Below are 16,155 nucleotides of genomic sequence, written 5' to 3' on the forward strand. Positions count from 1 at the left end.
TCTTACAATTATATAGATTATAATTCCTCTAGGACTAGTTTTGTTTCTCATTCACATGTGCATCCCAGGAAGCACCTAATATTGTGCATATTATAAACTCTGTATTTTTTGATAAATACGCTGTTTGAGGAAATAATTTGGAGGAAATTTTACAAGTTTTGCCTACTTGGTACCAAACGTTCACAGAAAGAGTGAACTATTCAGTCAACTAAGTGCTTCAAATATCCCACTATTTGAAGTCATTTAGGGAATTATGACAAATTATCACCACAACTTGGAGAAAAGAGATGACAGTCTGAAAGTTAAAATAGTGAAAGTCATTGTATACTGGATAATATTAATCTAATTATAAATAAGGCACTGTCAGAGTGAACTGAGGGCACACATATAAACTTCAAGGTTATATTTATTTACTTATATTTTTAAAATTCTTTTATTGAGGTCATATTGGTTTATAACATTCTGTAATTTCAAGTGTATATTACCATATATCGGTTTCTGTATAGACTGCATCGTGCTCACCACCAATAGTCTAATTTTTATCCATCACTATACATATGTGCATTTTTACCACTTTTGCCCACCTATCCACCCTCTTCCCCTCTGATAACCAGTAATCTGTTCTTTTTATCCATATGTTTGTTTATCTCCCACATACGAGTGAAATCACGGAGTGTTTGTCTTTCTCTACCTGGCTTATTTCATTTAACATAATACCCTCGAGGTCCATCTATGTTGTTGCAAATAGGATGATTTTTGTCTTTGTTTATGGCTGAGTAGTATTCCATTGTATATATACAACACATCTTCTTTATCCATTCATCAGATGATTGGCACTTGTGTGGCTTCCACATCTTGGGTATTGTGAATAATGCTGCAATGAGCATAGGAGTGCATAAATCTCTTTGTATTATTGATTTCATGTTCTTTGGATAAATACCCAGTAGTGGGATAGCTTGATCACATGGTAGTTCTATTATTACTTTTTTGAGAAATCTCCATACTGTTTTCCATAGTCGCTGCCCCACTTTGCATTCTTACCAGCAGTGTATGAGGGTTCCCTTTTCTCCACATGCTCTCTAACATTTGTTATTTTTTGTCTTGGTAATTATAGCCATTCTAACAGGTATAAGGTGATATCTTAGTATAGTTTTGATTTGCATTTTTCCCTGACGATTAGTGTTGTTGAACATCTTTCCATGTGCCTGTTGGCCATCTGTATATTTTCTTTGGAAAAACGTCTATTCATATCCTCTGTCAATTTTTAGATTGAGTTGTTTGTTTTTTTGTTGTTGAGTTGTATGAGTTCTTCATATATCTTAAAATTAACCCATTGTCAGATATATGATTTTCAAAAATTTTCTCCCAGTTAGTGCGTTATCTTTTTGTTTTGTTCATGGTTTCCTTTGCCTTGCAGAAGCTTTTTAGTCTGATGTAGTCCCATTTATTTATTTTTTCTTTTGTTTTCTTTTCCTGAGTAGACATGGCATTTGAAAAGATGCTGCTAAGACTGATTCAAAGAAGATTTAACATCTATTCTTCTCAAACTATTCTAAAACATTGAAGAAGATGAAACACTTCTTAACTCATTCTATGAGGCCAACATTACCCTGATACCAAAAGCAGTTAAGGGCAGCATAAAGAAGGAAAATTACAGGCCAATATCACTGATTAACATAGATGCAAAAGTTGTCAATGAAATATTGGCAAATCAAATACAGCAAGACATTAAAAGGATCATACACCATGATCAACTGGGATCTATACCAGAGACACAGGGATGGTTCAGCATCCACAAATCAATCAATGTGATACACCACATTAACAAAATGATCACCTCAATAGATGCAGAGATAGCATTTGACAAGATCCAATATTCACTTACAATAAAAACTCTCAATTAAACGGATATAGAAGGAAAGTACCTCAACATAACAAAGGGCATATATGACAAGCCCACAGCCAACTTAATGGTGAAAAACTGAAATCCATTCCTCTGAGAACAGGAACAAGACAAGGGTGCTCACTCTTGCCACTCTTATTCAACATAATACTGGAGGTTTTGGCTAGAGAAATTAGACAAGAAAAAGAAAAAAAGGGAACTACATTGGAAAGGAAGAAGTAGAACACTGGCTGTTTGTGGATGACATGATTTTATATATAGAACACCCTAAAGAATCCACCAGAAAACTAGTAGAAATAATCAACAACTACAGCAAAATTGCAGAGTACAAAATCAACTTACAAATGTCAGTTGCATTTTTATACACTAATAATGAACTAGTGGAAAGAGAAGTCAAGAACACAATCCAATTTGCAATAACAATAAGAAGAATAAAATATCTAGGAATAAATTTAACCAAGGAGGTGAAAGACCTATACACTGAAAACTATAAGACATTATTGGAAGAAACGGAAGATGATGTAAAGAAATGGAAAGATATTCCATGCTCATGGATAGGAAGAATAAACATAGTTAAAATGTCCTTATTTCCTAAAGCAATCCACAGATTTAATCCAATACATCAGAATCCCAATGACATTCTTCGTGGAAGTAGAACAAAGAATCTTAAAATTTATATGGAACAACAAAAGACCCCGAATAGCTAAAGTAATCCTGAGAAAAAAAGAGCAAAGCTGGATGCATCACAATCCCTGACTTCAAAATACACTACAATGCTATAGTAATCAAAACAGCGTGGTACTGGCCCAAAAACAGACACATTGATCAATGGAACAGAATTGAAAGCCCAGAAATAAAATCACACATCTATGAGCAGCTAATCTTTGACAAAGGAGCCAAGAACATACAATGGAGAAAGGAAAGTCTCTTCAATAAATGGTGCTGGGAAGACTGGACAGCCACATGCAAAAGAATGAAAGTAGACCATTACCTTATACCATACACAAATTAACTCAAAATGGATTAAATATTAGAATATAAGACCTGAAACCATAAAACTCCTAGAAGAAAATATAGGCGGTACACTCTTTGACATTGGTCTTAGCAGCATCTTTTTGAAGGTTATTTTTAGATGATCAAGGCATATGTTTAGCATGGAAAAAACACTACAATCTAAAGATCTTAAATAATTTTATAAAGAAAAATGAGTTAAATGAGATTAGTAAGGATGGACTCTAGAAAAGGGAGAACCAAAAATCAAAGAATGTTTATACATTCATTCACTCAAGAAATATGTATTGATCACTTACTATGTGCCAGACACTGTAGGCATAAAGACGCATAGTCCCCCTGCCTTCCAGGAGTATTCAAACAAAGGCAAACATCAAATTATCACTTAATCTTTGAAGGAAATAAACCATGATATAAAGGTAAAAGGAAACTTTTTGTAGAAAGAAAGAGAGAGAAATATTCATACTGTGAGTTAACGCCTGAAAAGAGACTAGACATAGGAAGCTTAAGAAGAAAAGTGTTTGAAGTAGAAAAATCATGAGACAAGAAACAGCTCATGTGACTGGTGCAAAGTCGGGGAAAAGAGAGACTAGTAAAAAGTGAAGCTAAGGAGATTATCAATGGAAAATCATTCAGAACCTTGTCAGTTGTGAAGAGGAATGTGGATTTTAATCTGTTGCAATGGAAAGGCACTGAAAGTTTTTAGGAACAAAAGTAGCATCATCTGATTTACTAAATCAAACAAACAAAAAACCCTTAATAGTCACAGTGGAGGATTGATCAAGGGGAATAAGAGGGCAAGCAAGAGGAACAATTAGGTTATTGCTGACATTCGTATGAGAAAATTTGTCGCCTGGACAAGGAAATGGAGATAAATTATTGGATATTTCTACCACTATAACAAAAAGAGAGTCGCCTGATCAGCTAACATGTCATGATTATTGTATGTAGTCTGTTCAGTAGATAGATTCTTATACAAAAAATAAATTCATTGGGCTCACATACTTGGTGATAGTATCTATCACTGACATAGGATTAATTCTCTTCTACCTGATTTGTATTCAACGAGTGACTTTCTGATTGATTCCTAAATTAAAACTTTATTTTACTTCCCAGAGAGTGTTAATTCAAAGATGAGAATATTCTAATTCTTCCAAAAGTGACATTACTTTTTGCAACCTTTTAAACCAGTATTTTGAAGTATACATAAGCTTTTGTTGAGATGCTTAGAATTACCCAACGGTACTGAATCTTATCATCTCTCAGTAAACTATTGCTAACTTCATACTGCATTAACTTCAAAAAGTAAATGTCTTGTACTAAATAACAAGTCATTTTAGCAATATCTATACAATACTATATGCTTTAGATCATTGGTAATAACCACTGAACATACGAGAAAATCTTTATCATTAGATTGATATTGATCTACTTTTCTGTAGCTTAGACAATATTTATATATTTTGAAACAATAGTGTAAATATGGCATTAAAGGTAGCTCTATGGTAGTGGACAATATACTAAACAATGAGCCAGAAGCACCCAATTCAAGTTTGATATCTTCAACTTGCTGAATATGAGGGCTTGTTTGTATGTTTAACCACTTTGGGCTACAATTAATTCTTCTGTAAAAAGAAAATATTAAATATGATGAAGATTAATATCTCATTAACCTCTTAAGTCCCATGTCTTGTATAATGTGAAATATGATCCATTAGTACAAGAAAGAAATAACAAAGCCCACAAGGAGAAAAGCAGAGATTTGGCCACGTCAGAATCCATGTTAATTTTACATGAATGGGCTAGCCAGTTAGTTATCAGCCATAGATTGCTCTTTTTTCCAAAAACACCTTCATTTACCTACTCATCCAGTCAGAACTATCATTTTCAAGAGAGTAAAATGTATAAGAATAGCTACCACAAATATGTAGATGCATGAAATTAATTTTGGCCTTATAGGAATTAAAAACAAACAAGATAAAAATCCATAGACAGGAAGTGCTGGAAAATTAACCATCAAATATTAACTAAAAGAAACAAGGCACTACAATCCACTCTTCCATTAATTTCTAATTTATTTAATCAAATTTAATCCAATACCCAGTGCACTGCAACAAGTTCATGAATTTAGCAATTATTTAAAGAAATATATTTTGTTTCTAATATGATCACTAGGGCATTCAACAAATATTGAGTATCTACTATATGCTAGGTTCTGTGCTAAATAATGCCAATTATCCTCACTCCAGTGGAAAAGTCAGACAAATAAATGAGGAAGATGATAGCTTGTCATAAATAATTTGAAGGAAATAATCATGGTGCTATGAAAAGTGAATAATATGCGGATTCCAGGCATCCTCTTATATGACGTTGATATCCGAGAAACTGATTGACTAGATATATATTAATTTGATAAAGTATAATATTCCTACGCTTTCATGTTAATGATGAGATGAAATAGTTAAAATCATTCTACCTTTTAAGCTGTCATGTAACATAACTATCCAGATTAACCTAAACACAGAACTTTAAATATTATCTATTAATTTGCTCAGTTAAGTAAACATTTATTGGTTGTCTCCTTTGGCCAGAGGATGAATCTCAGAGTTCATTTAATTCAATTTCTTCAATACATATATATTTTTTAAAGATATATTAAGTAAAGATATTTTTAAAAGTAGATTACTTTTCTAGAGATACTCAGTAAGTGGTAAAACAAGACAAGGAATCCAAGTCTTCTTGAAATATGGTAAGTTTTGTTTTTTGATTATGTGCAGTTTTTAAAACAATTACTGCTATTCAAAGAATGACCAACTGAAAAGCATTTGTACTTAGCTTTCAAGGGATTCATTCAAAAACTGAGTTAATTAAAATTGTGTGAACCTTCTCAGGACACAAATATTCATGGGCAGAATCAATGATATTCCTTGTGAGACTTCTGAAAGTCTGTAATTTAAATCAGAAAAACAAGATCTGAAAACAGACAGGTACAGTAATAACGTATGGAAATAAATTTAACAGTTCTTTATTTTCACTGAATGTAAATAGGCTTGTCTACTAAAGAGTAAAGAGAAAAGAGATTTTTTTTCACTGTGTCATCATTTGAGAAGGTCGGAAGATAATGCCATACTCTTCCAGTTAAATAGAGAATTACAGGATAATTGATATGTTAATTGCAGGTGGAATTTAATTAAAGAGAAAACGTTTGTGAGAAGGAGTAAGAAGATCTTCTTGGCATGTAGTTTAGTCATTGAGAAAATTAAGAGTAAAGTAAGGCTTTCAGAATAAATATCCGAGAGAGTTTTGGGGAGAGGTTAAGATTCAAGGAACGAACATTTTGATCTTGGTTGATAGTAAATAAAAACCACTACAAAGATCTAAAAGCATAAGTTTTAATTTTAAAAGATTCCATTAAATAAAAATACACACAGATTTACTTTTCCTTTCCAGTCTTCCAATCCAAGTCCCCATGTAAATGGTCATGGGGAGGGGATGGTGAGACGGATGACAGAAAAACAGATGTACCACATGACCTACCTGTCTTTCTCACTTGAACTTACTGTTAAGATATGGAAAACGTGTTAAGAAAAAAATGGTGGGTGGCCTTATGCCTCTAGTAGCCATCTCTTTAGATTTCCCACCTTCATCTTTTTAGAACCCTTATTATGACTGAAGGAAACTCAACTTAACCTAGTTAATAACGCTTCCCTACCAGAAGCTGGCCAGGGTTATGAGAGAATTCCAGAAACAGCTGATTCTCCTGTTCCTCTGGTACTCAAACACCACTCTCTCTGCTCTTCTCTAGCCCTTTGCAAGAGTCTGGGTTTACTGTTGACATTTCTATGTCGTTTCATTTCGATGCAGGGTCAAAGAGACGGAGTCATATCCTAAAGACCTTTCTTTAACTAAATTGTGCATTTTCCTGGGAGGGAACAAAGGAGGGTTCATCCAGCGCAACTGTGCTACCTAGTCCACAAAAGCCTCTGACTCTTCTTAGCTCTTAGCCCTGAAGCTTCCTTTCTGCAACTCCCTCCAGTCGCGGTTTAGGCTCTGCATCAGTCGCTCACTGCTTTTTTTTTTTTTTTTTTTAAGGGTGAAGCGCTAAGCACCGCCTACCGTCATGAATGGTCTGTCACTCTGTCCCTCTGTACAGTCGTGATTGGCGGGCAAGACAGCATCGTTGACCCCGCCCCCTCTTCCCTTTGCCGCGCTGGCTATCTCAGATTTTACCCAAAGGTGGAGAGTGGGATCCGGACGGGTGGCGCTTGGAGCAGGTGAAGAAGCATCGTTGTTCCAGCTGTGACTTCTGTCCTTTCTCCAGTCGTGAGTCGGAGTCAAGAAAAGACAAGCATTCTTCTTTTGCGGCTAGGGCTCCAGTGAACTGTTGCCCAGAACCTAGGCACTTCGGACATTTCATCTCACTCCTTATTCCGCTTTCACTGTATAAATCATCTTCACACTTGTAACCCTGTGAATCTCCGGTCTGCTCAATGCTCAGAGAAGGGGTCAAACGGGAATTTCACGTGTTTGAAAGAGAGGATCGTCACGGACTGCAGGGAGCTGTCTAAGGTGCTGAAGCTTTCCAGGCGTCTGTCTCCATCACCACACGGAGTAGATTGCACATTTTCATTCCTGGCTTTCTCCTTCCCCATTCCTTGGATAAGACTAATTTCAGGATCGTGAATATCTCGTCGTATCATGGCCCACGTGAGACATTTTCGAACATTAGTTTCGGGATTTTACTTCTGGGAAGCAGCACTGCTACTCAGGTGAGTCCACTTGTGTTTAACAGAGAACTCATTAAAGCCTGTGTACTAGCTTGCAACCACTGGTTATTGATGAAGCCAAGAATGCAATTAGAAATTGATTTGTTGAAAGTATCCCTTAAATCGTATTGTTTTCTGTCTAAACCCATCTATCAGGGTATTTTTTTGAGACCTCTGAAAACACGTAACTTTGCTCTATTTTCACTAATTAGTGCATTTTAGTAGCTGGCATTTCATATTATTTGCAGCTGAGAATTACCCGAGAAAAATTATTTCCAAAGCCTAGATTTCCTTTCTCAAGTTGCTTTTAGAGTTTTATTTTTCTAAGTGAATTATAAATTCTGGATGTTATTCTCTTTTTGAAAGTTACAAAGCATTTAGTAATTAGAAATGGAGCATTATTAACTTTTTAAAAGGCAAAAACTCTAGAACATACGCATGTACTGATCAGAGAAATTCTGAACATTGTTTACATATCCAGAATTTAAGTTAAATAAATATGAAAATAAAGGCCTTGGAAGTACTTAGTTCAGGTAATACATGGAGGGAAAATAATAAATAAATCATTAGATACATTCTATGTCAAGAATAATCCTTTTGGAGAAAGTAAAATTATATGAAACCTATTGAAGAATAAAATTGTTCTATGACATGTCATTTCTTTATCATGTTGAGTCATATTTGGTAGACTTGTTTTTTTCTTTTTGATTAATTTAAAGAAGAGAAGACAGACTAGGCAAAAGATCAGAAAATTTAACCCCTATTCTTAACCAAACAAAGTATAAGCAAAATTCTGCTCATATAGATTTTTGAGCCACAAAGTAAATTTTATGTCACTATTATAATTACCTTAAAGTTTCCATTTTTATGGCTCACAAGCTTTTCAAGAGGATTGAAATCAAATAAGTAGAGTAAGTTATAAGAATGTTGACTTCTATTTGAAGTATACAAACATTCTTTTCTGGGTTGCTAGGTCAGTTTTTCATCTTTAGACGTGCTAAACATAGCATATCTCATAAAAACTCACTTACAGAAAGTTATATTATTTTGATATGCCTGTATTAACAGGAACTAGTTGTGAAGATTATTACATTTCTGAAATTATTGATTTTTTTCTGAAGGGATTGAACTATTATAAACCAGAATATTTTCAGTGAAAAGTATTTTAATATGACAGTAAATTTTTATAACTTTGTAATTGTCACAAATTTTACATGTAGTGATCAAAAGAAAGAGTTAAGAGCTTTTATAGTTGCGAAAATTTCATTAAAAGGAGAAAAAAATTCATGTTATAAGAGAATTTGACCACTTTACTGTAATTATTTCTTAGTATCTTAGATGATAACATACATATTTATTTTTAAAAGATATCAAAATAGCTTCGTTGACAGACACTTAGTTTTAGGAAGTTTAATATCAGTAGCTGAGACATTTTGGTCAATGAAGTCAAGTTTGTGTAATGACAATTTACCATGATATTTGCTATAATCTTAGATATATAATATAATCTTAGATAGATTATGTAATCTTCACCACTCAATCCTCTGATTTTTATGTAATTTTATTGAAATTCACAAAAATTTTATTTCAAATTGATGATCACAATTATAAGAATTTACCTTCATTAATATTAAATAACTTTAGTTAAAAATGCATTTTATGAATAATCCAAAAATTTAATCCCTTAAACAACACATACCCAATATAGAAGTTTGTGCGATACATATCTCCTTCACTGTCAAGTTTAGCTTTCTTCTTTCATAAATCGAGTAAGACTTTTCTCTATCTTAGGCTAGTCTTAGATGAGAGTAACTCATCACTTGATGAAGAACTTAATCGTATGTAAAGAAATTAAATATTTTTATTTTCGATGATGGCCCTTGAAAGACAATTTTCTACAGTAAAGAAAGTGAAGCTCCCTCTACTGGAAATATTTGGTAAAATAAATATCTTTATGAAAACTATTCTTTACTTACTAAGTCTATTTGTGATGTATTGAGCAAAAAGGAAATACGTAAAGTAAGAAATAAAGATAAAAAAGTATTTAGTGTTAATTGATAAATATATCTTTCTAATTTAAAAATATTATTTCTAAGGCAATTTGGAGTCAGGAACAGCAGTCAGAAACCATAGACATTTATAATTAATTTGCTAGTATAAGCTTTTTTTCATAGACTGTAAAGATTTAAAAATTTTTTATTGAGATACAACATGCAGAGAAAAGTGCACAAATAAGATTCCATATAAAGTTTTGCAAAGGTAACACACCCATGTAAAAAGCCCATGGATCAAAAAGTAGAATTGTCATGGATAAAGAGGGCAGATTAGTGGTTACCAGAAGGGAAGGGGTTTGGGGGCTGGGCAAAAAGGATAAAGGGGCACATATGTATGGTGATGCACAAAAATTAGACTACTGGGGATGAACAAGATGAAGCGTTTTCAGAAATTGATAAAGAATAATGTACACCCAAAACTATACAATGTTATAAACCATTATGATAGCAATAAAATTACTTGAAAAAAAAGAATTGTCAATATCATGGAAGCACTCACCCCACCCCCTCCCACCACCATTTCACTTTCCAGGCACTACTTTGCCCAAAGATAATCACTATCTTGACTTATAGAACAATAAATATGTTTTTCTTACTTCTGAACTTTAAGTACTCATTTGAGCGTACTTTATTTTTATGAACATTATATTTATGTGATTTATCCATATCGTTGCCTGCAACAATAGCTTTTTAATTCTCATTGCTGTACGATATTCCATTATATGAAGACATCACAATTTATCCATTGTCCTGTTGAGGAATATTTGGGTATTTTTTATGTTTTGGCGATGCTGCTATGAACATCCTTGAACATGTCTTTTTGCAAATACACATGAATGCATGTAGATACACGCATTTGGAGACTGTGTGGATTGGGTCCAAGATTTTCTCTAGGAGAGGAATTGCTGAATCACAGAGTGTGTATGAGTATGTTTAGTCTTAGTAGATACTGCAAGTTTTCCAAAGTAGTAGGACCTATTTACACTCTTTGTAGCAATTTATGAGAGTTCTTGTTGCTTCTACTAGTACAAAATTTGATCAGTGTAATATCATTATGCAATTTCTAGCATTTTCTTAGACTATTATTGTAAGCCTGCAGATGATATTTTATTTCTCTTATCTTGGCATAATTTCTACTTTTTAGTAAGTGAGTTTTATTAAGGCAAAAACAGCAGAACAAAAATATTTACTACTATAACACAATTGGAAGATTTCATTATTAGAATATGTCAGGTACAAGAAATGTAAAGAGGAATTATTAAACACAAGTGAGAAAATTTCATAAACAGACATAAGAAATATGAATTTCTAAGTTTTTGAAAGTTTCACACTTTGCTCAGATGTTGCTGTTTTTTGAAACAATTCTTCCATGGCTTTTGGTTTCTAGTTCTCATATTAATAAAATAAAGAGCAAAACAGCAGTGTTCAGCTTTTTTTGAAATGAAGACAGGTGAGGATTATGAAGAGCTTGCAGAACAAATTCCAAAAGCAGGGGAACAAAATATTTTGTTTAAATCGATTATTTTCATAACATACAATTTTACTTTTCAGCTTTACAGTTTGATACCAACACAGACTTGCTACTTGAGCAAATTATGGTACACTGTGTCAAAAATTGAATGTGTGAATTTGAGACTACATGGTAATCACAAATAAAATGTTTTCTTGGTTTACTTCAAAGCCTAAGTAAAACATTTTGGCATAGAATTTCTGGATTTTGCCTTTGGTATGTTTTGGAGGATGAGGAAAATCCTTTTTAATGTTGGCTCCGTTTTCTTATGTAAGATATTGAAGAGAAAAATACTTAAAGGAATAAACTTACTATTAAGATGGTTGCTTATATGCAGCTACAGTAGCAGGATTCTATATAGCTTTTTAAAAATTATGCTACACATAATATGTGCTTCTTCCCTTTGTATCTATTAATAATCATACATTTTCCCAAGTATAGAAGAATTATGGCCCAGTTTTCTAGTCAATGCCTCAAGCAGTTTGCCCTGGAGATTCAGAAAACAACTTACAAAATATTTCCTCTTCTGTATTATTCTCTCCCTTAACCACACAACTATGCACTGAAGTGAGTCAATCAACAAATATATGTTTAATGTACAATGTTGAGCAATTCAAGAAGATTTCTTCACCAAATTCTATGCACAGCCTTTTGTGCTAGGTACAATTTGGCTATGGATGATTGGGAAACTACCACCTTTCCCATTATGGAACTTAAAATCCAGCAGGGGAGAAAATACAGAGGGCCAAGTGACAAAAGGAAAACACAAACAGTAATGTTGTAGGGAATGTGGGATAGGGAAGCAATCCAGAAGGCTTGGTCTTTTGCTGGATCTTGTAAGATGCTTGTTGAGAAGAAATGAGATATAAAGAAAATAGTCTATGCAAAAAGAATGGTATAGGCATAGAGTATATGTAAGGAATGGTGATGGTCAAATTCAGTTGAAGGAATTCCAACTTGCTGTTTTAAATCATATTCTACTACCAACAACTATTGACCAGCTACAATAATCAACCTGCAGAAATATGAAGGAGTGACAGCTTCCTTTCACAATGGAACACTAATAAAATTTAGAAGTAAATAATTTAATTATTACTGGAGAGTTGTCATTTACAGGAATGGTCTTGTAACTTGGCTCAAAATACCTCTATAGATCCCTCTCTTTCAGAAGTAGAGTTTACCTCAAAATTAAAATTAATCATAGATCACTAATATAATTAGGGATAGTAAGAACTATGTAAACAAACAATAATAAGAAAACTATAAGAAGAAAAAGATAATCTGCTTGTTTTACAATTTGGCGACCATGTTGAACTTTTCGTCAAAATATGATCTCGTTAAAGGAAGGAAATCAGGTAGAGGATTTAGATTGTTGGAAGAAAAGAGGGCACTGAACTTTGTTTGGGGGGTTTTGAGTTTGAGACGATAGCAGTAGATCTTGGTGTCCTGCTTTCAACTGGGAATGCAGATACAATGCCTGAACCGTAGATTTTCCAGTCAAAGTGTTATGAAAGTGATCATACTGTCTGCAAAGAAGAAAGAATAGAGAAAATATTTTTATGCAACGAGGGAAAAATATTTTAGAATAGGGCGTGGAGAAGTGTGCAGAGAGCCCTAAGCTAAACTGTGGAGTTGAGACTGTTTATAACCAAGTGACAAAGTCACAGATTTATCACAGTTTTACGCTGTTGATCACAAGGACCTATTCTTATGAATAATATATATCTTTCTATGACTTTTCTATAGATCCTTCCAATGCTTTAATTTCAATTAATCTCATAAACTAGTCCACAATCAGAGACAATATATTTTAGCCACTTAAGTTTTCTCAGGCGATTTTTTTAGGGAATTATTTTAGAGAAGGTACATCTTTTACTTTTCCTTACTTCCTAAAGCATATATAGTGGCTCTCCCACCAGACCTGTCTCTTATGCTTCTCCATATGATTATAATCATACTTGGGTTAACAGTACTTAATGAAAATAAATTCATGCTTAGGTAAATATCTATGTGGAAACATGGATTGTTTGTCTTTCTCCACTAGGAGAATAGTATAGCTCTAGCTTTGTCTTGCTTGGCAGAGTTGGCCAGGAAGACAACCAAGTGAGTCACCTTCTGAGAACTGGTTCTGGAGTGAAGGCAGGAACACCAAGACGGGACCAACTGTTTAGCAACAAACAGAAAGTGTGTATCTAGCAGCCACAGAAAACCAACATATTCTAACAACTGCATGGCAACTACACACATTATAAGGAGACAGAGTTTGAAATCCTCAGATGTTGTCAGAAGAGGAAATGATAATAAAAAAGAAACAGCTCTGTTATACGATATTTCTGAAATTCTTTCAGAATCTGTTCTAGAGATGCTTTTTAGGAGTAAATATTATCAGCACTTCTCAAACAATTTAATACACAGAACAGTAACCTCTGTGGTATAATTAGGAATAGCATAAAATCTGAAGATTATTAACATCTTCTGGAAAGATTTTATTGAATGGAATAACTTTCAATGCAAATGATGAAGAATTCTCTATGAGTGCATACAAACATTTGCCACAACCAATTAGGAATTACAGCTAGACTCTGACATGCTTCTGATACTATTATACAACCATTGCTGACATAGAATGATTGGGGGCTTACATTAGAGGTAATTGGTCCATCCAACAATTTACCTAAATTTGAGAATCTCTCAAAAATATCTCTAACAGGTGGTCATCCCATAAAGTTGAAAATTTCCAGCAATAAGGGACCTCTTTACCTCAAAAAAAAAATTTATCAAGTGATTTTAATCAATAAAAAGTAAAATGTCACTCTATTTTCTCTGGGCTAAAGTGATCTCCTTTGTCCTATGTGTGCCCCCAAAATATTTGTCTCTGTATTTGTTGCTTACTTTTCATGCTTTGCTCTCCACTTAAAATGACGCTCCTGCTTGTGGAAAGTGTGGTCATATTTGAGGCATGGCTTGAATTGATAACATTTTCTGTGCAGTTGTTCCATGCATGAAGCTCAGATGCTCCAGTTTCAGGGTGCCTGTTGCATTCTACCCAAATCTGTCTATAACTTTATAAAAATTTATGGAGCGATGACTACATTCCAGGAAGTGAGCAAAATACTGGCAAAACAGAAGCTGAACTTTTAACAGTATACTGTTACAGAAGAGAGAATATGTGACATCACTTGCAAATGTGTATTTTAGATTTTCATACGTTTCCTCTCTCCTTCTTTCAACTGTAAGTCCCATGAGGATAGGGTTGTTTCTGATCTTTGTTTTACTTCCATAATATTTAATTCAGCATCATACGTGGAGTAGATAGATGAGCACTGCAATGGCATCAGCCAGTCTGTCACATCTGTCTATCTATCTATGCATTTAGATTTGATTTTATTTAAATTCGTGCTATTACTTGGAGTGAAAAGGAGGTCTTCTGTTCGAGAGCTCATAAAAGACAAAGGATCAAACAATTCTCCTCAGAAGATATTACCTACTCTGAGAAGAGATTGTAAAACAGATATAAATTGGCAGCATCTAGTAGAAAAGTGATGGGTTTGCTTCTCCTTAGCACCATGGGAAACTGAAATTTGTATATGTAATGCATTATTTCTCAACATTTTTTCCCCATTATTGCCTCCTCAGGAGACTTTTAAAGATATTTTTAGACTTGTTTTCTAATTGACCTCATGAGATTGTAATAAAACAGTATAATGTATGTTTGCCCATGTATGATACGTATATCCGTGCTTTATACATAAAAAGAATAAGATTTTTCACCCCTAAGATAAAACTGTTGCCCACTCCCCTTGGGGTGGATGTCACCTTTGTTGAGAATGCATGGTGTAATGGTTGCTACTTTTTTCATGATGCTGCCTAAACCAGAGTTGTATAGTTTTACCATTTTGGGTCATGACCTAGGAATAAAGCAATAAAGCAAGTATTTACTTGTTTGGGATTTTATTAAGGACTTGCAGCTTTGTCAAATAAACAAATACTTGTTATCATTTATCTATTGACGCACTTTAAGATAAGTTAATCCTAAAAACATTAGAGAAATTTAGCAATATCTTTTTCCATAAATACATATGGTTCCCAGAAGTCGCTAGGCTTTCCATCAATAAATTTCAAATAACTACTTCCCCTACTAACATCATTGTTAGATGACTTTCATAATTTCACACAACTATCTTTTAAAAAGAATCTTGGAAATATTATCATTTATAGTTTATTTTTCTATGATTTAGACTCTGTTGACTTTCTTTTGTTTTTGATGTTAGATAAACTGAAAAGTTTATATTCCTTTTTAACGTTAAATTTATAGTCGTCATAAAACAGGATCTCCAGAGTAAGGACTGATGTTAGCTCTGGATATTGTCCAACTGAGGGGTTAAGGGATATGTATAAAAAGCTGAGAGTAATGTTACTACTAAAAATAAAAACTGACTGGCAGAAAATTGTAGTAACAAATAAAATGCTACTAACAGAAAAGAAAGTAGGAGTGATGACTAACGGTCAGTAGGGTGTGAGCAAATCGTCAGAAAACAGTGTTTGCCTTGTTGTGTTGGTTCAGATGAGCCATTTAGTACTGAAGCTAGAGAAGATAAGTGATTTGAACCTCAAGGAAATGACCATTCAAATGCCCTCCATCAAATGACTTGGAGAAAAATGTGAATTCCATCTGTCTGGCTGATTTCTACTCAGCTCACTTTACCTTTTTGAATCTTTCTGAAGTCTAGGTGAGGATACCTCCTCTGTGCTTCCAGGAACCCAGTGCCTTTACCAATGCACATGTGCCAGGGGTGTGGTAATTGCCAGACTACTGCCCCTAGCTCATCCTGTGAAGTCCTTGAGGGTCAGGACAGTAACTTATTTCCAGTTCTATCTCTAGGGCTTAAAAGAGTGTCTAGCATGTTGAAA

The 16,155-nt window shown here is 33.8% G+C and overlaps 1 protein-coding gene and 1 long non-coding RNA gene across 3 annotated transcripts in view; one reads left to right on the forward strand and one right to left on the reverse strand.

The window, feature by feature from the left end:
• LOC139081590 (uncharacterized) overlaps positions 1-16,155 on the reverse strand; it is an 83,337-nt gene that overhangs the window by 42,535 nt on the left and 24,647 nt on the right. The window lies entirely within an intron of this gene.
• Positions 7,032-16,155, forward strand: part of GLRA3 (glycine receptor alpha 3) — a 184,555-nt gene continuing 175,431 nt past the window's right edge. For both annotated transcript variants that reach the window (XM_008536471.2, XM_008536472.2), the window contains exon 1: positions 7,032-7,683. In XM_008536471.2, the coding sequence (XP_008534693.1) occupies positions 7,613-7,683 (71 nt within the window). In that variant the 5' untranslated portion in view covers positions 7,032-7,612. The remainder of the gene's footprint in view (positions 7,684-16,155) is intronic.

The sequence above is a fragment of the Equus przewalskii genome, chromosome 2, assembly GCF_037783145.1.
Source record: "Equus przewalskii isolate Varuska chromosome 2, EquPr2, whole genome shotgun sequence".
Classification (NCBI taxonomy): Eukaryota; Metazoa; Chordata; class Mammalia; order Perissodactyla; family Equidae; genus Equus; species Equus przewalskii.